This window comes from Triturus cristatus, chromosome 9 (genome assembly GCF_964204655.1).
Source record: "Triturus cristatus chromosome 9, aTriCri1.1, whole genome shotgun sequence".
NCBI classification, from domain to species: domain Eukaryota; kingdom Metazoa; phylum Chordata; class Amphibia; order Caudata; family Salamandridae; genus Triturus; species Triturus cristatus.
Genome location: NC_140592.1, coordinates 321,117,845 through 321,145,380, shown reverse-complemented (window position 1 = coordinate 321,145,380; position 27,536 = coordinate 321,117,845). Strand labels below are relative to the sequence as shown.

At 51.5% G+C, this 27,536-nt stretch overlaps 1 protein-coding gene across 2 annotated transcripts in view; it reads left to right on the top strand.

Annotated features, from left to right (window-relative positions):
• The window catches only part of RNF123 (ring finger protein 123), a 1,761,234-nt gene that overhangs the window by 1,479,048 nt on the left and 254,650 nt on the right, over nt 1–27,536 (top strand). For both annotated transcript variants that reach the window (XM_085625036.1, XM_085625035.1), the window contains exon 37: nt 1,325–1,419. In XM_085625036.1, coding sequence (XP_085481162.1) covers nt 1,325–1,419 — 95 coding nt within the window. The remainder of the gene's footprint in view (nt 1–1,324; nt 1,420–27,536) is intronic.

Genomic DNA, 27,536 nt, shown 5'->3' with positions numbered 1-27,536 from the left:
GAACCTCTGCACAACTGCCCACGCTGGCTGCTTTCCATCAAAACAGCCTATTTAGTGGCAATAACTTCTCCCAGGACGGTGAGCGAATTGCAGGCTATGTCATCCAAGCCTCCTTACCTGACCATCTTCCCCGATAAGCTGGTTCTTCGCACTAGGGCCTCTTTCTTACCGAAAGTGGTAAAACCATTTCACGTGGGGCAATCAGACACCTTGCCCACTTTCTTTGCTGCTCCACACCCCTCTAAAGAGGATGAGCAACTTCACTGTCTGGACCCAAAAAGAGCGTTGTCGTTTGTTGTCAAGAGTTCCGGGTGAACGACCAACTCTTCGTGAGGTACGTTAGATAAAAGAAAGGTAGTGCGGTGCAGAAGAGGACTATCACACGATGGGTCGTCCTCTTCATCAAAATTTGCTAATCTCTGGCCAAGAAACATCCTCCTGAAGGCTTAAGAGCTCATTCCACCAGAGCTAAGGCTGTGACCAGTCCGTGTTTCAGTCCCTGACATTTTTCAGACAGCAATGTGGGCATCACAGAACATGTTTACCAAGCACTACTGCCTGGATAGTCCAGTCCGCAGGGACAGCCTTTTGGCCACTCTGTCCTGCAGGACTTTCTAGTCTAATCTGATCCACAGTCCCTCCTCTGGGGATGTTATTGCTTGGGTATCTAGTCTAAGGTAAGGAATCTGCGGCTAGATGTCTCTTATCATATGGACAAGTTACTTACCTTCGGTAGCCCTTATCTGGTAGATACATAATCTAGCTGCAGATTCCTTACCGACCCACTCATCCTCTCTGTACTGTGGACAGGTTTTTAGGGTCAGGGTTGATCCCTTTCAGGGCCCTAGTTGTTCTAAACAGACCACTGTCAAGGCACTTCATGGCTCCACGCTCCTACCGTGAAATCTAGTTAAAAGTAACTGATGTCACCATGCTGGGGTGGTGCCTATATACGTGACTTGGACGTCACTTCCGGTGCGGACTAAAGCCACCTACCGGTCCGTAAGGGTATTGCTCGAGCAAAAGTCTTCCGGATCCAGCCTGGGATATTCTAAGGTAAGTAATCTGCAGCTAGATTATGTCTCTACCAGATAAGGCATTAATGAAGTTAAGTCACTTGTCCATTAGGTAAAATATCCACCGGAAGGAGCTTTAAAATGTAAGTAATTTGTTCAATACTAGAACAGTTAGTATGTAACTGAAAAGTGGACATTGTATGCCAAACACTGTACAACTGAGTTGTCCGGAATACATGCACTACTAAGGTTGCGAAAGGTCCCTTGAATCAACCGTTCTAAATTTAGTTTGTTTTACTTTGCCTCAGACACAGATTACATCAGTGCGTCAGAGCTATCCAAGGTGGAGCAGATGTTCTCTCATCTAAGTGAGCAGTCCAAGCAGGCGGCTGCCTCTATCCTGGTAAGTTTTCTGTCTTGCAGAAGATACTTATAACTTCTTAACATCAGATTGAGTCAGAGTAACTCTTCAAGAGTTGTCTCAGTGCAGAAACCTGCTTTTTTTTGGGGGGGGGGGAGGGAGGGGGGGAAGAGAATATCTTTCTTGGCCTTTTGTTTATACGTCAAATATTACACTAAGTGTCTTGAATTGAGTCATTAAATCTTTTTAAAGCAAGTAATACAGAAATTGAGGATAGTACATGACATTATTACTAACTGCATAACTATTGAAGAGAGAGTGCAACATACCTGTTGTTAGTCTACCATACTCTTTCCACTCCACCCATTGTATTTATTAGTAGTTCAGGTTGTACTTCCTATATGAGTCCCTCCAGCAATGTGGTGCGCTTCCCCTTTACCCTGGGGTAACTGCGTTTAGACAGCAAGTGTTACGTCGATCATCTGATTGCCATATATAATAGAAAATAGGTCAAGCAATGATAATAAAAATAACGGAACTACTTGGCTTAACTGGTGCAGGGGTAGAATGTAAGCGAGCGTTGGAGAAACTTGTGGTGGTGGGGGAATCGTTCATCTTTTATCCCTCACCATGGCAGGCAAGGTCCATAGGCGGGTCCCTCCAGTCAATATGGCATTAACATTCCCCTATCGTAGGGGTGGGGAGGGAGAGGGGGTCGCCACCACCCACAACCCACCAGATCCAACAAGTTTAGTCAAGTATTGTCCCCACTGTTCTCCCTATCCCAACCCGTGGAAGATTCACTGTCTTCATTCTCACTAGTAGGATGACTCGGGTGTTCCCAAGTATGTAATGTATCCTTCCATTGCTCCGCAATTGGATGTTATCTTAGCCCCCTCAACTCCTCTCTATGCAGCGCTCTCCCCTCAGCCCCAGCCCAGTTGGTCACCTCCTGGCTCCAAATATTTAGCTGTGGTCCAGTGGCTAATTTCCACGTCATCGCTATTCGCCTTTTGGCAAGCGCCAGAGCCAGGTCTATAAACCTGTTTCCCACTTTGCGCTTGGGTGGGCGGGGGAAGAGTCCCAGTAGGCCGACCTCCGCAGTGGGACACAGTGTACGCCCCAGGGCAATATTAATCTTGGACAGTACTTCGTGCCAAAAGGTGCGTAGGTTCTCACATTTCCAGGTCATATGAATGAAGTCTGCATTCTCCTGATTGTATCTCGGACAGTTTCTCAGTTCCCCCCAAAGGCGGCAAAAATATGATGGGGTGTCAGGTAAGTCATATGTATATAGTTAAATTGGACATATTTCAATTGCGTATTGCGCAATATTTTCTTAGGAGACTCCAGCACTCTACTCCACTCCTTGTCAGTGAGTTCCCTGTTCAAAATCCTCTCCCATTTCCCCACAGCTTCTGTAGCGGGGCCATGGAGGCCTCAAGTAGCGATGCGTTGAACCATTTAACTTGGTGTCCGGTCGTTCCCAGAGTGATCAATGAGTGTAACACCACATGTGTTTCTGGCTCTTCTCTACCCAGGCCCCACAACTGCCCAAAGATCCGCAGCAATATCTCATATGTAAGGAACTGACCCGGTGGAAGACCATACCCATCCACCACTTCCGCAAAGGGGAGTATAGTTTTCTCCTGGTAGCAGTCCCAAACTGTGTCTATTCCTGCCTCTGTCCAAGGTATCATTTGTTCAGCATCAATGATCGACTACGGTTCTTCATGTGGTAGCCCCACCAGGGATAGCACCGGTGAATACTTTGGGATATCTGGCGTTTTTTTCATGCAGCATTCCAAGCATTGCAGTGCTGTAGTCCGCAGTGTCGAATCATAGGGAACTCTGGTTGTACGATCTAAGAGTCAGGGACATTGGTAGGGTTCCATCAAAAAAGTCCTCTCTGTGTTCACTCCCTCCAGCCATTGGGCCAGCCATAGTAGTTGGGCAGCCAGCTGGTAGAGCTCAAAATCTGGTTCCCCAAATATTCCCTCTGTCAAAGGGTGTTGCAGAGTTTTTAGCGATACTCTACGTCTCCCATCGTCCCAGATTAGGTCTCGCACAAATGAATTTAAATGTCGTAACCATCCCGCAGGCATTTATACTGGTAGGTTGGCAAAATAATACAGTAGACGAGGCTCCATGACCATTTTAGTTAGGGAGACTCTAGCCATTATGGCGAGCTGCTGTGTGCGCCAGAACGTCACGTTGGACCGGATCTATCTAAGTGCTTTATCTAGGTTACCTTCCCTCAAGTCCTCTAACAAATGGAAAACCTGGATACCCAGGTATTTAAACGTGTCTGACGCTCAATTGAGGTCCGCAGGCAAATCTGGGGGCCTGGGCAGGGGTACAGCCACAGGGAACAGGTATGTTTTACGCTTATTGATCCACAGGCCCGACAGTCTGCCAAAACATCCAGGAGCCGTAGGGCAGTATCTGTGCCTCTTTCGGTGTCACACAAGTTGACCAATAGGTCTTCTGCATAGAGAGAGATGGTGTGTGTTCTTTCCCCTATCGTCCGTCTCATACCCTCCCCTCCCCGACAGAATAACTCGGCTAGGGGCTCTATTGCCGAAAGCAAATAAAAGTGGCGACGGGGGGGGGGGGGGGGGGGGGAGCCTTGGCGGGTGCCTCGCGCTATCTTGTATTGTGAGGAAATATTATTACCTGTCTTGACCCTCGCCGTAGGGCGTGCGTATAATTGTCACACCCACTTCACTCAACCCTCGCCCAGGCGCCCTATGACCTCGAGCAGGTAACCCCAACTAGACCTTTGCCAGGTCATTCGACAAAATAGCAGCCTGTCGAAGGGTCCGTGCCGCTGAGTGATAGAGCACTGAGTATAGCCTACGCAGATTGTATGAGGTGCTGCGGGAGAAGAGAAAACTGTTTTGGGCAGCATGGACTAAGCTCTTCATGTGTGGGAGTAGTCTGAGCCCCAGTATTTTGCTAAGTATTTTAAAATCTGTGTTGAGCATGGAAAGGGGTCTATAGTCCCTCACACCGGCATCCGGGGCTACCGTCTTGGGGAGGGGACTCACCAATGCATCTTGCGTGGTTTCCGGTAAGTGGCCTGATTGTAGAGACTCTGTATACATAGTCACCAATTGTGGGGATAATTTGGACATATAGTTCATAGAAACCTCCGCTGGGGAGCTAGCCGGGCCCGGGGTTTTCCCGTTGGCCATTGAGGCGATGGCCCCTCAAACTTCTTGTAGGGTCACAGGTCCACCCAGTTCCTCCCTGGCGTTGTCCTCCAAAGAGTCTTAACGGGGCTAGAAAGGCATTGAGTTCTGTATAGGGGGCTCCAGGAGGGGACGGCATGTAGAGTCTTATAGTAACATTGAAATAAACCATTGATTTCTCCTGGGTCATGTATAGTTCGGCTGGTTGCAGTGTATACATGTATAATTGGAGACCCAAGGGTTTCTGGAGGCTCGGGTGCAATTTAGCCTCCTGTCTGCATCTGGCCCCCGCAGTCGCTCCAGCAACCGCCTCTGGGATCAGCACACACCGCTTCAGTGTGCCGGGCTTGGGATTGGCCAGAGTACAGCCGGATAAATGTCGGGCCAGTGCGGAGCCACCAGCTCACGTGTCCGCCATTGTTGGCTGTCAAGCCACGCCCCAGTGCAGAAACCTACTTACCCCCAAAATGTTCCACTGACACCAACACCTCTTTCCAGTGACAACATATTAAGTCAGTACACCTCCCACCTCTTCTTAGCATGTTACATGCCTGCTATATTCAGGACCAGTTATAGGATTTGTTGGGCCATGGGCAGAAACAAATAGGCTCCTCTAATTTGCATTTGGCGTAACATCACAGGAAGTGACATCATGGTAGTGACATCAATTGACCATTAATTCTCTAGTATCATTGAAGCAACTTTGGAAGACGCTACTTACCTAATGTGTATATCAGTAAAACGGCTAAAAATATAAATAATAACCCTAAAACGATAAGTGCAAATATATTTTAAAGCTCATTTGAATGGAAATACATCATCTTTATCAAGCTGAGTTAAAACCTTGTTCCTAGATCTCTCCAAAATGTATGATATTACTCCAATGTTCACTAAAGAGCTAATCTACAGACCTTAAGGTGAATCTGAAACACCTCCTTAACACCAGTTAGGTCCAAAGAGAAGGCATTCAATTAATCAATCAATCAGGGAATTGTGAAGCTCGCTACTCACCCGTGAGGGTCTCAAGCGGCTGTGTGTGGGGGGGTGGGTAAGCAGCTCCGTTCAGTCGAAGGTTTTTGGTTTTCAGCAGTCATGGGGGATCAATACAAAGCAGTTTATTCTGGGTTGGGTGAGTGATCTGCAAGTGCTGCAGCAAAGAACAGAAAACACAGGTGGAAAAGGCTAAGAGGAGGAGCCTACACTGATATCATGCTCAGGTGGTGTGGCTGACATATGGACAAGTAGAAGCACCGAAGGCTAAACCACACCCACAAACTGAGATTTTAAATAGAGGAAATATTCTCACGCTCCATTTTTAGGTCGAGCCTGGGTAGCACATGCGCTGCTCTGCGAGGCATGCTGTATTCAGGTAGACAATTGATGCTCCACCTATATTTTTTCATTAGCGGGTGTCATTGGTCAATAGGCTTAGTAGTACCTCCTTGTCTCATTTTGTAACCTTCCATGGCGACACCCTCTGTTACTTACGTTGTTACTCATTAGGCTTTAATTGCCGCCTCCGAGCAATATTTTCTCAAATAGCTTTGTCCTGCCTGCAGGGTATGCTCTCTTCTAATGCTTTTATAACAAGCATTTGCAATGCAATAGGTCTCGCATTTACGCGAGTTTCAGCTATTGGCATTGTAAATGATAATGCCTTTATTTATGTTTTGGTTTTTAAAACATAAAAAAAGTGCATTGTCATTTACAATGCCAATAGCTTAAACTTGTGCAAATGCAAGACCTATTGCATTGCAAATGCTTGTTTCTTTCTGGTTGATACCGTCTCTGGCTGATTACCGTGACAGGCATTAAAGTGGCCAACATTAAAGTGAAGTCACGCATTTATAGCACCTCCATAACTGGCCAGGGTGCTCATAGCACTGTGTGCCTGAGCAAACTGATGGCAGCACGTGGTTTGCACTGCTTGCGGCAGGTTCGGGGGCTGGCTCAGCTGAGCTTGAAGCTCCTCAATGTAGCCAATTTACCCAACACACCAGTGGCACCAGCACTGACGTTAGGCGGGTCAGTCTGATTTTGCCCAATCACAGCTAGTGTGTAACACAGAGACACCCTTATAGGCTGGCTTTGCCGCGCTAGTGGGTGGGGCACTGTAGTGCAAACGTTTTCAAACAGCTAGCAGCTCCTGCCGCAGCTCGCACCGTGCCTCCTATTGCACCGCCGGCACCCACGAGTAGTGTGCCTCAACTCATACTGAGGCTGCACTGCAGTCAGGCAGCCAGTGCAGTGCCATTATGCCACAGCGAGTCAATAGTTCTGGACCTCGTACAGGGGTAAGTCAGTCATGCAGCTGGCCGGCCTGCTCATCGAGCTCCACAGACCAGTAAGTGTCACTGTGGAGTGTGTGTGTGTGTGCAGCTCCAGCCTCAGCCTCGGAGTCTCTCAACTGAGGCGTGGCTTGCTCTGTGCTCCAGTCAGTCCTAATTTAATTTACTTTCGTTGTGTGTGCACTGCAGCCAGCAGCCCTGCTCCTTTGACTCTGAAAATACAAGGTAAGCAGGCGCCCATTGTGGTGCAGAATGTGAAAGGGCTCCTCCTCTTAGGAGTGCCTGTTAATGGGACCTCCCGGGGCATGCTGATGATAGTGCCATGCTGTGTTGAATTAGGTTTGAAGTGCCGAGGGGTAATCAGGAAGGGCAAGTGGCCTCAGGATGACTATCACCGAGTTATATTTAAAGGCCCCTCCCAGCCAGGCACACTGCTGTAATAAACCAATCTAGAAGTGAACCCCACTGTCATTACAGCTGTAGGCCCCCAAAAAAGAGCACTTGCCCACCTGTTCAGTGTCATTACACATACACGCCCCAAATTGGAAATAGCCTGTCCCCAAGTGACATTAAACCTGAGAGGCCCCACACTTAACAGCCAGGGATTTCAACTGTTGCTAAAACTAAGGCCTTAGGCGCTTGCAAAAGGCTATACGCTCCTTCTCACTAAACAGAGCGTTGCAGCCAAGAATTCAAATGAAGATAAAGATGAATTTATTAGTACATAGTGTTTAAAGACACTGTATTTTCCATTGTAGCTGTAATATGTACCGCCACTATTACTAAGTATAATGTTATTCAGTGTATTTAACTACAAGCTTTGGCAAAGGCTTGTCTAACTATTGGCTTTGCCAATACTGTGGAGCAGCAGCAAAAAAAAAAAAATGCAAAAACTGCGTGATGACGTGTAATCATCAAGGTTGCTGTGGCGGCCCAGTGTGATGACGTATGCACGTGTATGCCTTGCCTTTTTTTTTATTATTTACGATTTCAAGATGTCGAATGTCACCTTTAGCAGTCAATTTATTTTTGAAAAAGACAGGTAATTTCTGATGTATATGTTTCCCTCGTCTTCATTTTGCTTGCAACAAAGTGTCACCCATAATCGCTGAATGCCACTCAGAATTAAAGTGAAGTTATGAAAATGTCATACACAAGCAATATGAAACCTTGGCATCTATGCGTCTCCGCTGATGCGGTCTGAAGGTGGCGTGGGGGGGGGCTGTTGCGGCCTCTCTGCTGATGCTGTCTAAAGGCGGGGTGGGGGGCAGAACACAGCTGGGCTGCGAGGCCTCTCTGCTGATGCTGTCCGAAGGTGGTGGTTGAGGGGGCAGAAGAGGGCTGTGCTGCGTGGCCTCTCTGCTGATACTGTCCGAAGGCAGCATGGGAGGGGGGCAGGGGGAAGCAGAAGGCTGAGCTACAGAGTCCTCTCAGCCGATGCCATCTGGGAGGGGGAGGCTGACTCGGGACTGTTGTGGCCTTTCTGCTCACGCTGTTCAAGGGGAGGTTGGAAACAACAGCGGGCTGTGTGACAGGCGAAAGTGAAAGACGAGTGCTTTCAGGCTGCCAAATGGTGCGCGCGCCCGGCACACATGCACAGTAGTTGGCGGCCTGAAAGCACTCGTTTGCACTTCCAAAAGTGCTTACTATAAGTCTCGCCAGAACAGCGCTAAAGCGCTGTCTCAGGCGAGACCTAAAAATGTTATTGCACAGACATTCATTTGCGAGAGTTTAAGCTCTTGGCATTGTAAATGACAATGGCTTTTATGTATCTGTTTTAAAAACAACACATTAATAAAACGGTTGGGGCCAGATGTACGACGCTTGCATTTTGCGGCGCGCAAATTGCATTGCTTTGCGACTTGCAAAATGCAATATACAACAGTGTCTCACACTGTTTGCGATTTTCAATGGGGTCGCAAATTGCATGCCTCATCAATATTCATGAGGCAAACGCAATTTACGACCCCAATGGGAATGGCTAGCACTCACAGGGATGGTGCCCTGATGGAGTCGGCAGACCACCATGTCTGGGACTGCTTTTTTCAATAAAGCAGTTTTCTTTTTTTAATGCAGCCCGGAAAACGGGATGCATTTAAAAAAAAGAAAAAATAAACTTTTCAGTTTCATTTTTTAAGGGCAGGCAGTGGTCCTTGGGACCATTGCCTACTCTTAAAAAATATTTCCTCACACACTCAAAAAGGGGAAGGGTTCCCCTGGGGACCCATTCCTGTTTGCGAGGGGTTTACCACCTACTTGAAGTAGGTGGTAAACTGCGAGTGTTTTGCGGCCGTAAATGAAGTCACAAAACAATTGTACATGGCAGTGAGTCTCGCTATTAGGAAGGGATGCCCCTTCCTAATAGCGAGAGTCGCAAACACTATTTTGCGAGTCAATGACTCGCAAAATAGTATTTGTACATGCCATTACCCTTTTTTGCGGGCGCAAACGGCCCGATCTCCCATTTGCGAGCGCAAAAAAGGGTCGTACATCTGGCCCCTTGTCATTTACAATGCTAATAGCTCAAACTCTCATAAATGTGAGACCTATTGCATTGCGAATGCTTGTTAAGAGCTCAACTGAAAGTTATAAAGAAGAGATGGTTAAAAAGTCAATAGACTGTGCAGCTTAGAAGTATGAGAAAAAGAAATTCAGAAATAGGTTGGGGAGGTGGTAAATGATTTGTACAATAAATTTACAGAAACTCCAGAGATTTACATTTAAAAAAAAGTTTGACATTTTAAGTCACAGCTCCCTAATATCTGAGGAGATATTTGCCAAATTACAAAGGATCATGCCGCTCGACTCCTGTTTAGCCAAAGATGTAATAATGAATCTGAAAGAGACACGTTAGTGATAGATTCCTTACCTTAGAATATCCCCAGGCGTCAGACTGGATCCAGAAGGTTTTTCATCAGCAATACCCCTGCGCGTCGGAAGGTGGCGTCGTGCGGCTCCGCGTCCGTCGCTTGCGTCGTATGCACCAAGATGATGTCACGGAGACTACTTGGGCGCCACACATGCGTGCTGATGTCGGTTCTTTCTTTTTCCGTGCCTGCAAGCGCTATTTTGAGTCTTTGACTCCTGGTGCCACGTAGGGATGCCTGGGTTTAAATCCTGTGGGGCCTGTCGTCGTACGATGTCAGTGGTCGACCCCCATAGCATCTGTCTCTACTGTTTGGAGAGCGATCATGACTCCTGGTCATGTTCCGACTGTCTGGCCATGGCTCCGAAGGCCCTACGGGAGCGGTCCTGTAAGCTGCTGGAGGCCCAAGAACGTGGCCAGGCGTCATCGCCCGGCCCCGGGTGACCCTGCCTTTTTAATGGCTCACCCAACTCCGGAGAGCCTGGTCATCCAAGCCTCCACCTCCCAAAGCGCATTCCTTACCGCCCCACCGGATAAGAAATCTAAGAAGCTGGAACAGTGTGGCAAGATCTGTTTTCCTCTGCCAGCTTAGGGCTGCAGTCGGTGAACACCGCATGCCTCTTGGGTCGCTAGTCTCACGCTGTGTGGGACACGGTTGCGCAGACGCTGCCTCAGTGTCCAGAGGAAGTTCGGGCAGTGCTTTCCCAAGCTGTGGCTGAAGGGAAAGATGCAGAAAAGTTCACCATCCGGTGTGGACTAGACACCGCGGACTCTTTGGGTAGGGCAATTTCCACCACTGTGACCCTCTGTCGTCACACCTGGTTAAGGTCCACTGGGTTTTCAGGGGATGTTTAGAGTTCCCTTATGGACATGCCCTTTGATGGGACCCGCCTATTTAGCGATAAAGCAGATAGTGCGCTGGAGCGTTTTAAGGACTCCCGGGCTACGGCCAAGTCCTTGGGTCTCTCCACCACGCGCCCGGCCATGTCTGCTTTTCGTTCCTTTCGTGGCCACGGAAGGGACGCCCGACACGTTTGTTCAGCCAAAAGCCTGCGCAGATGCAACCTCAGCGCGGCCCGGACATGGTTCCCGCCGTGGTGGGACAGGGGGCCAGCGTGTGGGACAGTCCACTTCTGCTCCCGCAGCATCTGCCTCAAAACCTTCCTAGTCCGAGCTTTGGGGTGCACCCCACGCTGGTGGGCGGCAGGATTCGCCATCACCTCCTTCACTGGCGTTCTGTCACTTCGGACAGGTGAGTGCTGCAAATCATCCAAAGGGGCTACTCCCTCCCTTTAGAGTCTGTCCCCCAGCCATGCCACCTCAGTTCCACCGCATGTCGGGGGATCACTTTGCGCTTCTCCAACAGGAAGTCACGGCCCTCTTGGCCAAGGGGGCCATCGAGTGCGTTCCTGGGCCAGAAGTAGGACGTAGTTGTTATTCGCACTACTTTCTGGTCCCCAAGAAGGAGAAAGGGGGCATGCGCCCCATCTTGGACCTCAGGAACATCAACCGCTTCCTCAAGAAGGAGAAGTTCAAGATGTTGACTTTGGCTCAGGTCTTGGCTGCCGTCGACCCTGGAGACTGGATGGTAGCGTTGGACTTGCAGGACGCATATTTTCAATTCCCCATCCTGCCGGCCCACCGGCGTTACCTGCGGTTCAAGGAAGGACAGGAGCATTTCCAGTTTGCCATGCCCCCCTTCAGCCTTAATAGTGCCCCTCGGGTGTTCACGAAAGTGTTGGCCGTGGTCGCAGCTCATCTGCGCAGATCAGGGGTTCCAGTCTTCCCCTATCTCGACGGCTGGCTGTTGAAGGCGTGCTCGCCCCAGGCAGTCGTCTCCCACCTCCAGACTACATCCGACCTCCTGCATTTGCTGGGGTTTCCCATCAACGTACCGAAGGTGCACCTGTGTCCCTCTATGAAGCTCCCCTTCATCGGAGCGGTTCTAGATTCGATGCAGTTTCGGCTTTATCCTCCGGAGCAGCGAGTCCGGAATATTCAGGCTATGATTCCGATCTTTCAGCCTCTATCCCGGGTGTCAGGTTGACCCTCTGGCTCCTGGGCCTCATGGCCTCCTGCATCCTGTTAGTCCAACATGCCAGATGGCATATGCGGGCTCTGCAGTGGGACCTGAAGTTCCAGTGGGCACAGCATCAGGGCAACCTGTCCGATCATGTCCAGATCTCGGAGGGCACTGCACGACAATTGCAGTGGTGGCTCACGAATCGCGATTGGGTCAATGGCAGATCCCTCTCCCTTCCCCAACCGGAGCACACAGTGGTGACTGATGCGTCCCTCCTGGGATGGGGCGGCCACTTGGGAGAGGCGGAGATCAGAGGCCTCTGGTCTCCTTGGAGTCCCGACTCCATATCAATTTTTTGGAGCTTCCGGCGATCCGACTTGCACTGAAGGCATTCCTTCCCTCTGTCCGGGGAAGTGTGGTGCAGGTGTTCACGGACAACACCACCGCCATGTGGTATTGCAACAAACAGGGCGGGGTGGGTTTGTGGACCCTATGTCAAGAGGCTCTGCGCCTCTGGACATGGCTGGAACATCAAGGCCTTACCTTGGTGTTTCAACATCTGGTAGGTTCTCTGAACGCCAGGGCGGACAAACTCAGCCGCCGGTGTATGATGGATCACGAATGGCATCTGAATTCTGATGTGGTGCAAGGTCTCTTTCTGCAGTGGAGAGAGCCTTGGTTAGATCTATTTGCCACAGAAGAGAACGCGCAATGTCATCAGTTCTGCGCGTTGGAATTTCCAATGCACTAATCATATAGTGGTTCGGAGCTAACTAGATAAAGAAGAGAACGATCCATTATGGACTACTCAGCGGTTTAAATTCCGCTCCTCTACACTAGTTTTTGGAAATACTCTCCGACCCTATTTAGGACTTTACAAATTAAAACATTTTGAGGACCAAGGGTTTAATGGTCCCAAAAAACATCACGTTATCAAAACAGTAGGACAGAAAGGGAGATAAACCCCTTTTCAATACCAGTTGAAAATGTGCATATATGGTGTGTAATGTCAAAAAAATGTATGATATGTCTTTTTGTCTAACTAGTCGAGAGTTTGTCTAGCAACAATATAAATGTGTATATGTTTTGTATATAAATGTTTTACATGTTGTCATAAATATAGGAGATGTGTAAATACACTCGATTAAGGAAATGTCTCAACCAAAAAAAAGATTTGATGAAAAATTAAAATTATGAGTTGATGCCCAAAGTCAATTAAAAAGACTAGTGTGGCTAAAAGAACATTGTGATCAATGGTGCCAGATGGATTTTGTTTATGTATTTGCCGGAATTTCCAAGGCGGCACTCGCTCTGCGACGCTTTTCATCGCGAGTGGAGCTGCGGTCAGTTGTACGCTTTTCTGCCTATACCACTTCTGCCTATAGTGCTGAAGAAGATTTGGTGTGGCCGGACCCAAGTCATCCTTCTGGCTCCGGATTGGGCATGAAGATACTGGTATCCCGAGCTACTCAGCATGGCGATCGATCCCCTGACCCGACTGCCTCTTCGGGAGGATCTTCTGTCGCAGCAGCAGGAGACGGTCCTCCACCTGAACCTGTCCAGCCTCCACTTCCATGTGTGGAGATTGAGCGGCGACAGTTGACAGCTTTTCAACCGTCCTCCCGAAGTCTGTGATGTCATTCTGGCAGCCAGGTGGTATGCGCCTGCAGATGGAACAAATTTGTGGCATGGTGCACAGCAAAGGCTGTGGCTCCCCTTTCTGCCCCACTTTCCGAGGTCCTTCTGTTCCTTCTCTCTTTCGCCCAGCAGGGCTCTGCTCTGGGCACTATCAAAGGTTATCTTTCGGCCATCTCCGCCTTTCTACGGCTTCCAGATCAGTCTTCTCTTTTTAAGTCCCCGGTTGTTAATCGCTTACTCAAAGGCATTACAAACCTGTTTCCTCCTGTGCCTTTCATAATGCCTCAATGGGACTTAAATCTTGTCTTGACTTATCTGATGTGCGCTTCTTTGAGCCCCTTTGTTAGAAGGCGACCTCAGAGGGGCCCGGAGGGGGCCCTGACTGCCCTGAGACCCACCCTCGAAGTATCGTAGCCGGGCACTGGCGGGAGACTCCTCAGGGGAGGAACCTCGCTTCTAGGATCGTACACTCGGCACCACACGACAGACACACCACACGAGGAGTTCTTAAGAGCAAATCTTTATCAGATCGAGTGGTAGGATCTTTATGATCAGCAAGGCAAAATATTTACAAGTAGAGCGCGGGCTTACAAGGTCTTGGAGGGGGGTTAGGAGGTAGCGGGACGGTCTTTAGGGTTAGGAACCCAATGCAGGAGTGTACCCGGCGCACAGCTCACAATCCTCGAGCTGGGGGATACGCTTGTCGTCGTGGGGTCCGGCGGGACCACGAGAGTCTGTGGGAGCTGCGAGTCACTCAGCAGGGCTCAAGCACAAGTTCGGAGGTCTTACGATCTATAGGGAGCCGCGAGTCACTCAGCAGGGCTCAAGCACAAGTTCGGAGGTCTTACGATCTTCAGGGAGCCGCGAGTCACTCAGCAGGGCTCAAGCACAAGTTCGGAGGTCTTACGATCTTCAGGATGCCGCGAGTCACTCAGCAGGGCTCAAGCACAAGTTCGGAGGTCTTACGATCTTCAGGGAGCCGCGAGTCACTCAGCAGGGCTCAAGCACAAGTTCGGAGGTCTTACGATCTTCAGGGAGCCGCGAGTCAATCAGCAGGGCTCAAGCACAAGTTCGGAGGTCTTACGATCTTCAGGGAGCCGCGAGTCACTCAGCAGAGCTCAAGCACAAGTTCGGAGGTCTTACGATCTTCAGGGAGCCGCGAGTCACTCAGCAGGGCTCAGGTGTTTCCAAGGCGAATCTGCCGGGCAGTCCCAGAGCACCCCTTGTTATAGGGCGACTCCTCTTTGATGTCCGGAGTCTGTGCAGGCAGGGGTCTTGTCACCTGGGGGTCGCTTGTTGGGGTTTCCTGCCATTGTCCTTTGATCCTTCCAGGGCCGGGTCGGGAGGAGTCCCAGACACCATGCAGGCGTGGAGCCAGCCCTCGGGGAGGCCGGCAGGTCGATCGAAACCCACCTTCCCAGGGAAGCGCAGAGGTGTGATAGAAACTGCTCCTCCCTCTCTCATCCCAGGGGGAGCGCGATGTTCTCCAGCCGGAGTGGCGCCTCTAGGCCAGGGTCGCGCTGGGGCTGGGCGGCCATCTTGTTGCATGAAGTGGGCACGCGGGCCCGGTGTGGCCGAAAGGAGGAAGGCCACGGACGGGAAGTCCGGGTTGGGTGCGTGTGAGTTCTGGTGGGAAGAATCGGCTAGGCCGTGGGTTTGGGGGCTGGTGTGAGGTGCAGGGGTCAGGTCTAGCTATGTTACTAGGGCCGGGTCTAACACGCGTCCCCCCCAGCTGAAAGCCGGAGAGAACTACCCATCCTCTTGGGGGTTCTCTTCGCTGAGGCGGAAGAACCGGGAGAGGCCATCGGCGTTGGCGTGGTCAGTCCCAGGGCGGTGTTCCACGGTGAAATCCATCCCCTGGAGGGAGATTGTCCACCGCAGTAGCTTGGGGTTTTCTCCTCGCATCTGCATGAGCCATCGCAAGGGGCGATGGTCGGTTTGGACCTTGAAATGGGTGCCGAACAGGTAAGGGCGTAGTTTCTTGAGGGCCCAGACTACGGCGAACGCTTCGCGCTCGATGGTGCTCCATCTCTGTTCCCTGGGCAATAGCCTTCGGCTGAGGAAGGCTACGGGCTGGTCGAGGCCTTGGTCATTTACCTGGGAGAGGACTGCCCCGATGCCATGCTCGGAGGCATCAGTTTGTACTACAAACTCTTTGGAGTAGTCGGGGGCCTGGAGGACGGGGGCAGTACACATGGCTGCTTTCAGGGCCTCGAACGCCTCTTGGCAGGCAGGGGACCACTGTACCTTCTTGGGCTGCTTCTTGGACGTGAGTCCCGTGAGGGGACCGACCAGGCTGCCGTAATTCCGGATGAATCTCCGGTAGTAGCCCGTGAGGCCCAGAAAGGCTCGGACCTCCGTTTGGGTCGTGGGGGGTTCCCAGGCTAGGATGGCGTCGATTTTGGGCTGTAGGGGGGCGACCTGTCCGCTTCCGACCTGGTGCCCCAGGTAGGTTACCGAACCTTGCCCAATCGGGCACTTGCTGGCTTTCACGGTGAGGCCTGCCTGGTGCAGGGCAGTCAGCACCCTCCGGAGGTGCTGGAGGTGCTCACTCCATTCGGAGCTAAAAACTGCGATATCGTCGAGATATGCCGCACTGAATTTTTCCAGCCCGGCCAGGACTCTATTTACCAGTTGCTGGAAGGTGGCCGGGGCATTTTTCATCCCGAAGGGCATCACGCGAAAGCGATAGTGCCCATCCGGGGTGGAGAAGGCGGACTGCTCCTTGGCTCCCTCTGTGAGCGCAATTTGCCAGTAGCCGCAGGTGAGGTCGAAGGTGCTGAGGAACCGAGCAGCCCCGAGCCGGTCAATGAGCTCGTCGGCTCGGGGAATGGGGTGGGCATCGGCTCGGGTGACTTCATTGAGTCCCCGGTAGTCCACGCAGAAGCGGAGTTCCGGTGCGACCCCGGGGGCAGCTGCTTTTGGGACCAGGACCACGGGGCTGGCCCAGGGGCTGTCTGAGGGTTCGATCACGCCTAGGGTCAACATTTTCGAGACTTCGGCTTGGATACAGGACCGGACCCGATCAGGGACCCGGTAGGCCCGGTGTCTCACTGGCGGGCTGTCCCCGGTATCCACATCGTGGACACACCAGTCGGTGACCTTAGGGACCAGGGAGAAGAGGTCCGAAAACTGCCCTAGGAGCTGGCGGCAATCCTCACGTTGCTGGGGAGTGAGAGGCGGGGAGAGGTTCACTCCCTCTACGGAGCCGTCCTTCTCTTTGGTGCACAGGAGATCAGGGAGGGGATCTGACTCTTCCTCTGACCCGTCATCAGTGGCCCGTAGGAGGCTCAGCTCCGTCCGCACAAAGTGGGGCTTGAGGCGGTTCACGTGGAGTCCACCAAGTACGTGACCTGGCTCTTCCGCTCAACCACTTTGAAGGGCCCGGTCCATTTATCCTGGAGGGCGCAGGGTTTCACGGGGGCCATGACCCATACCTCCTGGCCCGGCTGAAACTCGACCAGAGTGGCGTTCTGGTCGTACCAGCGCTTCATCTCCTCCTGACTCGCCTCCAGGTTGGCCTCGGCCATCTCTCGGAACCTCCTAGTCTGATTTCGGAGGGTCAGGACGTAACGGAACACATCTCGGGGGGGGCCTCGGGCGCCGCCTCCCAACCTTCCTTGACCAGGCTGAGGGGCCCCCTGACGGGGTGCCCGTAGAGTAACTCAAAGGGGCTGAACCCCAAGGATTTCTGGGGAACTTCTCGGTATGCGAATAGGAGGCAGGGGAGCAGGATGTCCCACTTACGCCGGAGGGGCTCTTCCAGGCCCGCGATCATCCCCTTCAGAGTCCGGTTAAACCGCTCTACCAGGCCGTTTCCTTGGGGGTGGTACGGGGTGGTGAACTTATAGGACACCCCGCATTGTTGCCATAAGGACTTCATGTATCGGGAGATAAAGTTGGTACCGCGATCGCTCACGACCTCGCGGGGAAAACCCATGCGGGAGAAGATCCCCATCAACGCCCGGCCCACCACGGGGGCTGTGACGGTGCGCAGGGGGATGGCCTCAGGGTAACTGGTGGCATGGTCCACCAGGACGAGGATGAACCGGTGCCCTTGGGAAGTTGGGGGGTCCAGAGGTCCTACAATGTCGATCCCGACCCGCTCAAAAGGGGTACTGACGACAGGGAAGGGTTGGAGGGGAGCCTTGCGCTTTCCTCCGCTCTTCCCACTGGCCTGGCACGTGGGGCAGGACTTGCAGTGGGCTTCTACATCCGCTTTCATTCTGGGCCAGTAGAAGTGAGTCACGAGGCGACTGTACGTTTTGTCCTGGCCCAAGTGGCCTGCGAGGGGGACGTCGTGGGCCAAACCCAGGAGGAGGTTTCGGAAGCGTAGGGGTACCACCAGCACCCGGCCGGACCCTAGCTCCACCGACTTCTGTTCGCTGTACAAAAGGTCATTCTCCCAATACACCCGGTGCGTCCCCGTCTGGTCGCCGGCGGCCTGGGCCTCTGCCTGTTGCCGGGGCCCGACCAGGGAAGGACAGGTAGCCTGCTCTCGGCAGAACTCCTCTCGGGAGGGGCCCCCTTCGTGGTGCCACTGGGCTAATTCGGGCAGATCGCCTAACTCGGTGACTTGGGGGGAGTCGGAAGGCGGGGGTTCGTCACTGGCGATCGACTCTTCTGGTGGGGGAATGTGGGGACCCTCGTCCGGGACCATCCTATCTTCAGGGGTCGGGGCGTCGTCGACTTCCCTCAGGGGGGTCAGTCGAGCCGCCATGGATCGAGTGGTGGCGCACACCCACTCAGGGAGGCCCATCATCCCTAGGTGGGTTTTGCGCTCGACTTGTCTCCAGGGGGAACTTTCCAGGTCGTTCCCCAGGAGACAGTCGACGGGCTGGGAGGTTCTTACCGCGACCTTCAGTTTACCGACCACCCCTCCCCACTCAAAGGGCACCAGGGCTACCTTACATAGGCTTTCTGTGTTGTCGGCTGAAATGACAGGGCAAAATACGTTGGGGAGGACCTGGTCTTCGTGGACTAAATGGCTGAGGACACCGGTGATGCTGGCCCCGGTGTCACGGAGGGCTTCTACTTGGTGGCCATTGATCGTTACGAGCTGCCCATATTTCTTTGTGTTAGGGGGCAGGAGGCTCCCGGGGACCATCTCTCTACCTCCTAAGGATACTAGGGCCATAGCGGCGGGTTCCCACTCCTCGGCCTCCTCAACCTCCTCCCCCAGTGCTACATTGGCTATCTGTCTAGCGGGGGGTGCTGCCTGGGTGGTGCGTGGGGCCATGGGGCATTCAGGGTCGTTGGCGTAATGCCCGGGCTTCTGGCAGCGAAAACAAGTGATGGTTACCCGGTGCCCCCGTCTCAGGGGGGGGCCGGATACAGCTGGTGGGGGTGCCGGGAAAGGTGGAGGTTGGGACTTCGGGGGACTAGCCTGGGACTCTCTCTGCCCTCCCTGGTTTCCCCCCCCCCTCTCTGGCGGGGTGGTCCCTGACTGGCTCGGGGGTATTCTCCTACAGGGCCCCGGGAGACCCGGGTGTTGGTCCAGCGATCCGCCTCGACAGCCAGCTTTCTTGGGTCCGTGAGCTTGCTGTCGAGCAGATGCTGGCGTAGTTCCACAAAGCAGTTCGCAGCCAGGTGTTCCCACAACATAAGGTCGGTTAGTTCTTCCAGGGTGGTTACCTTGCTGCCCTTGATCCACCCATCGAAGGCGCGGCTGAAGAAATTCACATATTCCACCCAGGTGGTACCCGGGATCTTCCGGCAGTCCCGGAACCGCTGGCGGTACATCTCCGGGGTGAGGCCGTACCTCGTGAGGAGGGCCGCTTTCATGTGGTCATAAGAGGTCTGCATGGAGGTGGGTAGGTCGAGCAGGGTGTCTCTCCCTTCGCTCAGGAATCGTCCCCACAACCCAGCCCCCCAATCCTTCTGCGGGACCCGATGGGAGGTCATGGCGACCTCGTAGGCCCGGAACCACTGCTGAATGTCATCATTTTTGTAATATTCCTTGACCACATCCTTGGGGATGTGGACCTTCTGCTCCGCCGGGGCGGCCGCCTCCCGGTTCCCCGGGGGCCGCGCTTCTTCGCTTCTTGCTTTCAGTTCTATTTCCTTCAAGCTGCGTTCATGCTCCAGTTGGTCTCCTTCACTCGTGTTCTCGTTGGAGTTTCTTCTCTTCTAGTTCTCCTTGTACTCGCAACTGTTCTACTGCTAGCTTTTTCTCGGCTAATTTCAACTCTCCCTCAATTTTGAGTTTGGCTAATTCGAGCTCGTGATGGCGACTTTTTTCTCTGTCTGCGAGTTCCTCCGGGGATAGGCCCCTGTCTGGTACGAAGCCTCGCACCTGGTTGCTGTTGCGTTCTCCTTGGGAGGGTCCAGCTTCGTCGTGGGGCTCCCCTGCTCCTTCTGGGCGGGAGGCCCCAGAATCCACCCAAGCTTGCAGTGCCTTTTGCATATCTTCTTTGGTGTTGAGACCAGTGGTAGCGATTTTGAGTTCCTTACAGAATTGTTTTAGTTCTTTGTGAGTGTACTCTTCCAGCTGTTCCACCTGGAACACAGCACTGGTGTCGTTTTCTGTGAGAAACACGGCGTTTCCTTCTGCCATCTTTGTCGGTAGTGCGTCAGCCGTTCACGGTACGATCTCTAGATGATGAGCCCGAATCCCGTCGCTTGCCACCAATGTTAGAAGGCGACCTCAGAGGGGCCCGGAGGGGGCCCTGACTGCCCTGAGACCCACCCTCGAAGTATCGTAGCCGGGCACTGGCGGGAGACTCCTCAGGGGAGGAACCTCGCTTCTAGGATCGTACACTCGGCACCACACGACAGAGACACACCACACGAGGAGTTCTTAAGAGCAAATCTTTATGAGATTGAGTGGTAGGATCTTTATGATCAGCAAGGCAAAATATATACAAGTAGAGCGCGGGCTCACAAGGTCTTGGAGGGGGGTTAGGAGGTAGCAGGACGGTCTTTAGGGTTAGGAACCCAATGCAGGAGCGTACCCGGCGCACAGCTCACAATCCTCGAGCTGGGGGATACGCTTGTCGTCGTGGGGTCCGGCGGGACCACGAGAGTCTGTGGGAGCTGCGAGTCACTCAGCAGGGCTCAAGCACAAGTTTGGAGGTCTTACGATCTTCAGGGAGCCGCGAGTCACTCAGCAGGGCTCAAGCACAAGTTCGGAGGTCTTACGATCTTCAGGGAGCCGCGCGTCACTCAGCAGGGCTCAAGCACAAGTTCGGAGGTCTTACGATCTTCAGGGAGCCGCGAGTCACTCAGCAGGGCTCAAGCACAAGTTCGGAGGTCTTACGATCTTCAGGGAGCCGCGAGTCACTCAGCAGGGCTCAGGTGTTTCCAAGGCGAATCTGCCGGGCACTCCCAGAGCACCCCTCTCCTCTTTGATGTCCGGAGTCTGTGCAGGCAGGGGTCTTGTCACCTGGGGGTCGCTTGTTGGGGTTTCCTGCCATTGTCCTTTGATCCTTCCAGGGCCGGGTCGGGAGGAGTCCCAGACACCCAGCAGGCGTGGAGCCAGCCCTCAGGGAGGCCGGCAGGTCAATCGAAACCCACCTTCCCAGGGAAGCGCAGAGGTGTGATAGAAACTGCTCCTCCCTCTTTCATCCCAGGGGGAGCGCGATGTTCTCCAGCCGGAGTGGCGCCTCTAGGCCAGGGTCGCGCTGGGGCTGGGCGGCCATCTTGTTGCATGAAGTGGGCACGCGGGCCCGGTGTGGCCGAAAGGAGGAAGGCCACGGACGGGAAGTCCGGGTTGGGTGTGTGTGAGTTCTGGTGGGAAGAATCGGCTAGGCCGTGGGTTTGGGGGCTGGTGTGAGGTGCAGGGGTCAGGTCTAGCTATGTTACGAGGGCCGGGTCTAACACCCTTCATAACTGTCCCTTATGTCTTCTCACTTTAAAGACGGCTTTCCTGGTAGCTAACACCTCTGCCAGAAGAGTGAGTGAGCTCCAGGCTCTTTCTTCTAAACCTCATTTTCTTTCAGTTCATCCGGACAAGGTGGTTTTAAGGACTCGTTCTTCGTTCTTGCCAAAGGTTGTCACACCCTTCCACATCGGGCCGACCATCACTTTGCCCACCTTCTTTCCGCCTCCACATCCTTCAAAAGAGGAAGAGAGGCTCTGCCGTCTGGACCCAAAACGTGCGCTCTCATTCTATCTAAAGCGCACACAACAGTTCCGGGTGGAAGACCAACATTTTGTTGGCTACGCGGGCACCAAAAAACGGTCGGGCCGTGCACAAACGAACCATCTCTTGGTGGGTCGTTCTGTGCATCAAAGCATGTTACTCGTTGGCTAAGAAGGAGCCTCCTGTGGGGCTGCGTGCCCATTCTACCAGGGCAACGGCAGCCACTACTGCCTTGGAACGCGGCGTCCCCTTGCAGGACATTTGTCAGGCAGCTACATGGGCCTCGCATTACTGCCTTGACAGTCAAGTCCAGGGAGACGGCTTCTTTGGCCGTACTGTTCTCCTTGACTTATTGGTGTAATCCTGTTCGCAGACCCACCACCGGTGTTGGTATTGCTGGGGTATCTATTCTAAGGTAAGGAATCTATCACTAACGTGTCTCTTCCAGATGCACAAGTTACTACTTGTGTAACAATATATCTGTAAGACACATTAGTTAGTGATAGATTCCTTAATGCCCCACCCATCCTCCCCGTTCTGCGAACTGATTTCTAGGGTTAAGGTCATCCCTTTCAGGGCCCTAGTTTCATGGCATCAGTGGTCAGTTTCTTGCATGGCTCTGTGTTCCTGGCGCGGAAAGTCGTGTACAGAACTGACGTCAGCGTGCATGGGTGGCGCTTAAGTAGTCTCCGTGACGTCAACCCCAGCGACGGACGCGGAGCCGCACAATGCTTCCTTCCGACGCGCATGGGTACTGCTGACGAAAAAATATCTGGATCCAGTCTGACGCCTGGGGATATTCTAAGGTAAGGAATCTATTACTAACAAATGTCTCTTACAGATATATAGTTACACAAGTAGTAACTTGTGCAATTCCACCTACACTCATGTAAATCCATTGGCTCTTGGTAAAGCGATAATTGAACTCTTGATCTTTGCAAAACTCTCTTCATCATTCACACGTCTCAAACCAAGTCCCAGGCTACCTAACCAAAAACCTTTAGTCCTTCCAACCTTCAATGCAAGATCAGCCATACTGAACTTCTGGATACCTACTCTCATAGGCTCAATGATTGTCAGATCATGTTATATGCATTGATGAAACTCTATGGAATTCCCTTCACACTCCTTAGCCACACCCGCCTTAGCCTGCTTCTCTTGAACACTACCTGCCCCCCCCTCATCTCCCACATGCGGCCAATCCTAACTGTTCTGCTCAAAAGCAGCAATATCCCTAGGCTTCACTGTCACTCCCTGAGATTTGAGATTGTGGTGGGTGGAGGTGCACATCATTTTGTGTTTGCCCAGGCCGGCTCAGTGTCATTCTGCACTTGACAATGAGCCACCTAACTGTTTGAGTGAACAGACTCACTGTGCACACCAACCCTAAGGTTGCAGCAGTGTTTTGGATCATGCACCAACGGCCTAGCCAGCCTATGCAGAGGGGGCAGTTTACCTACAGCAGTGGCAAAAAAAGTCACACCACTCGGGCCTCGGCCATACTCCTGTTGGTCAACTGTGGGTTCTTCACCATACTTGTACAAGCTAGGCCCCATATCCTGATTCTCACAGCACTGAAGTTTTACAGGATGGCCTACTTTCCGTAATGACTTCACAGGACACTTTGCGCAAGCAGAGACATCAGAAAGCGTTTGATGGCTTGGGTGACTATTAGTCAAAGAATGCATTTTTTGGTGTTTCATTATAAAACTATCTCCTTTTAATCAGAACCTTTTTAAAAGATGTAACTAGGCTGGCTGGATAAGGTGTTTTTTGGGTAGATTAATGTGACATAGCGTTTTGAAGTCCAGTACCTTTACCACCTTCAGGCACATGTCTTGACTGCTCCCTATTGCCATCTTTGGAGAGACATGTTTCCAAAATGAATAACTCTTATCCAAATGAAATAGTCTTATGTTCTAAAAAGCCAATCGTAAGTAATCCTGTCCATCACATATGCTGCCAGATAACTACCTACTGCCCCAGACCTAAAGTAAAGATCTCAAAATATACGTCTGCTTTTTCCCCATTTCATAAAAATATTGGGGCACTTAAAACAGCCTCAGTACAGGGAGCAAGTGCTGAAAACAGCACCTCGAAATGAACCCTAAACAGTGGGCACTTCACTGGAGTGGGCAAACACCACCACTAAAAGTGGTCCAGTGGTATATTTTGGCCATGAAGGTAGGAGACTTTACATATAACCCTTGATTTACTACAACATTCTGGAAATAAAAACTGTGTTACAAATAGAGGCAGGGCCGACAACATGGTGACATTTCTCTGGGAAAGGTAGTCTCTTGGCATTGACATAAAATAACTGCAACGCCAGTAGTCCTGCTTTGTAATCTTAGCCTATCCAGTTGACCAAATCTGAAAGAAACAGTTAGTTATAGATTTCTTACCTTAGAATTACCCCTATGCATCAGAACTGGATCCGGAGAATTGTTTTGTCAGCAGTACCCCTGCACGTCGAAAGGTGGCATTGGTCGGCTCCGCGTTTGTCGTTGGCATCATGGTTGCCGGGATGATGTCGCGGCAGCTACTTAGAGGCCGCCCTTGCGCGCTGACGTCAGTTCTTTCTTTTTCCGTGCCAGCCAGTGCCGATCCGGAGAGAGTGGCACCTCCTGTCACTTTCTGACTGAATCTTTGGCGGTCTTTGTCGACGCAGTTTTTGAGTTGATCGACTCCTGGTGAACGAGTGATGCCCAGTTTCAAGGCTTGCGGGTCCTGCTGAAAGCTGATGTCGGTTACGGATCCGCACCGCGTGTGCCTGTGGTGCTTGGATCAGGACCACGACCCCAAGGCGTGTTCCGACTGACGGACCATGAATCCGACCTCTTTGCGGGAGCGGTCCCAAAAGTTTCTCGAGGCCGGGCAGTCCACTCTGCGCCGTCCAAGGTCTTGGTCGCGCTGGAAGTTGAGGGCCCGGTCGCGGAGCCACCATCACCACTCTTCTTCGAAGTCTTCGTACTCCTTAGGTAAGTCGAAGCACAAGAAGAAGTTAAAGAAGCATCGTCACTCTTCAACTTCTCCTTGTCTGTCGGCTGAGGCGACGAGATATGCGGGTGGTGCCCCTTCGTGTGCGCACTATATAAAACTGTTTAAAAAAAATAAAGTAATTGAGCGGCGACAGTTGGCAGCCTTCGACCTTCCTCCCAAAGTCTGTGATGTATCTTGGCAGCCAGGTGTCCCGCCACTAAGACGGTATACGCCTGCAAATGGACCACATTTGTGGCATGGTGCACAGTAAAGGCTGCCCCTTTCTGCCCCTCTTTCTGAGGTTCTCTTGTTCCTCCTTTCTTTGGCCCAGGAGGGCTCTGCTCTGGGCACTTTTAAGGGCTACCTCTCGGTCATTTCAGCCTTTCTTAGGCTACCGGATCAGCCTTCTCTCAAGGGCATTACTCACCTTTTCCTCCTATTCCCTTCGTAATGCCTCAGTGGGACTTGAACTTGGTTCTGACTTAACTTATGTGTGCTCCCTTTGAGCCACTTCATAACTGTCCTCTCAGACTTCTTACCTTAAAGACTGCTTTTCTGGTTGCCATCACCTCTGCTCGCAGGGTGAGTGAGCTCCAGGCTCTTTCTTCAAAACCTCCTTTCCTGGATGTTGATCTGGACACGGTTGTACTAAGAACCAGACCTTCCTTTCTTCCCAAGGTGGTTACTTCTTTCTAAATTGGCCAAACCATCACTTTGCCCACCTTCTTTCCGCCTCCGCACCCTTCAAAAGAAGAAAAGAGGCTTCACCATCTGGATCCAAAACGGGCGCTTTCCTTTTATTTGGATAACACCAAACAATTCCAGGTGGATGACCAGCTCTTTGTGGGCTACGTGGGTGACAAAGGTTGGGCCGTGCACAAATGGACCATCTCTATGTGGGTTGTTATGTGCATTAAAGCTTGCTATTCCTTGGCAAAAAAGGAGCCTCCAGTGGGGCTGCGCGCCCATTCCACCAGGGCGACGGCAGCTACCAATGCTTTGGGACAAGGAGTCCCCCTCAATGACATCCGCCAGGCAGCTACGTGGGCATTTCTGCACATGTTCACTAAACACTACTGCTTGGACAGCCATGTCCGGAGAGTCGGCTTTTTTGGCCGTTCTGTTATCCAGGACTTTCTGGTTTCCGCAGACCCACCTCTGGGGTTGGCATTGCTGGGGTATCTGTTCTAAGGTATGGAATCTATAACTAACTTTTTATTTCAGATGAACAAGTTACTTACCTTTGGTAATAATGTATCTGTAAGTAACATAGGTTAGTTATAGATTCCTTACCGCCCCACCCATCCTCCCCATTCTGCGAACTTACTTCCAGGGTTAAGGACTTCCTTTCAGGGCCCTTGTTTTGTACACCAGTGGTCAGTGTCTCGCATGGCTCTATTCTTCTGGCGTCAAAAGTCGTGTACAGAACTGACGTAGGCGTGCGAGGGCGGCGTCTAAGTAGATGCCGCGACGTCATCCCAGCGACCACGACGCCAACGACGAAGCGGAACCGACCCACGCCACCTTTCGATGCGCATGGGTACTGCTGACGAAGAAATTCTCCGGATCTAGTCTATATATAACTAACCTATGTTTCTTACAGATATATCATTACCGAAGGTAAGTAACTTGTTCATTGTGTGCTCTTTGGTAACACTTTTTGAACTTGTTCTTCTGCTCCCATTTTGTGCCAAGACTGTGCACCTTTAACAACAATCTAATGGCGTCTTGTAAATAGGTAGTAAAAACAGAAACTGGACTGATACCACCATAGAAGTTGGGGAGAGTGCACAGTCTCGGAGTCTATTCACAAAATTGTGTTCGGGTGGTAAAGTTATAGCCTTTGGAGCAAGCGATACTTCATTGCAGTCTCAGTTTCCCTTCTTTACCAACATATTTTATCTTGAGCAAATTGTCCTTTCACTGTGCGTTTATCCCCTAATCTGACGATTTGTGCACCTTCTTAATCAGGCCTAATTAAATAAACTACAAAGACATATTTCCAGGATATGCCCCCAGCAAGGTTTTCATTCACACATTCTGTCTTTAAATGAAGATGGCTGCATTCAATATTAGCATCTCTAAAGGTGACCACATCCCTGAAGATGCATTGTGCTGGACACTCCTAACGCCAACCTCGCAGTATACAAAAGGTATCTGACATCAGAAGCTCTTTTATAGTCCATAGAGATGTAAACGTCTAACAATGGTCAAACCAGCCAGGGCACTCAATCTCTTCCTAATGAGGCTTTCCTATATTGGTCCTAAGAACAGCAAAATGCTGTATATTTGGGTCCCGCACCAGCTCAGCACAGGCAATACTTAATAAAACTGGGACATACTGCAGTACACTGGATGGTTGACACTCAACATTTTGAACAGGTGCAGCCCTGAGACTGGGATTGCAGTGTATGTTGTGCATGCATTCAAAGGCTTTTCGAAGTGGTTGCACCTTTGTATCTGACTAGTACACAGTTACTTAGGCTGTGACTGGGCTCCTCCAAACACCAATGACCTAAATCAACGTAAACAAAAGGCATCAGATTGACAGTAGTAAGACTTTCGGAATGATAATGTAGTGAGAAAGCTGTCAGAACTTGTATATTTACTCAACCATTCACTCATTCATTATTATCAGTGATCTAAGCACCTGCTCCAGAGATTTGTCTGTAACCTGAATGTCCGTCCTGTGAAGGGAAGATTGCACTTAATTTCTTCTGTGAGAGAGGGTAGTTTGCTTTGCTACTATTACGCTGTACCTGTTCTGTGAGAAAACATAGTTTGTACTGCTGGTATGTAAACTGTATCTTTCTTGCAATGGTGAAGGCTTCCACTGTTTGCACTGAAAGTGTACCTGTTATACGAAAAGGAGTGTTGTCACTACTGTTGCACCATCTAATGGACACACAAAGGATATGTTATATGCACTTGTATAGCATGGCTCATGAACTAGGGACTGCTTCAAAATATTTGATGGGAGATACCTGTAATCCTGAGGAAGGCGCCTGACACCATAGGGACCATACTCTGGTATCGAAACATGTTGACACAAAAAATAGCAGAGTCTGTTGCTCAGCCATCCTGT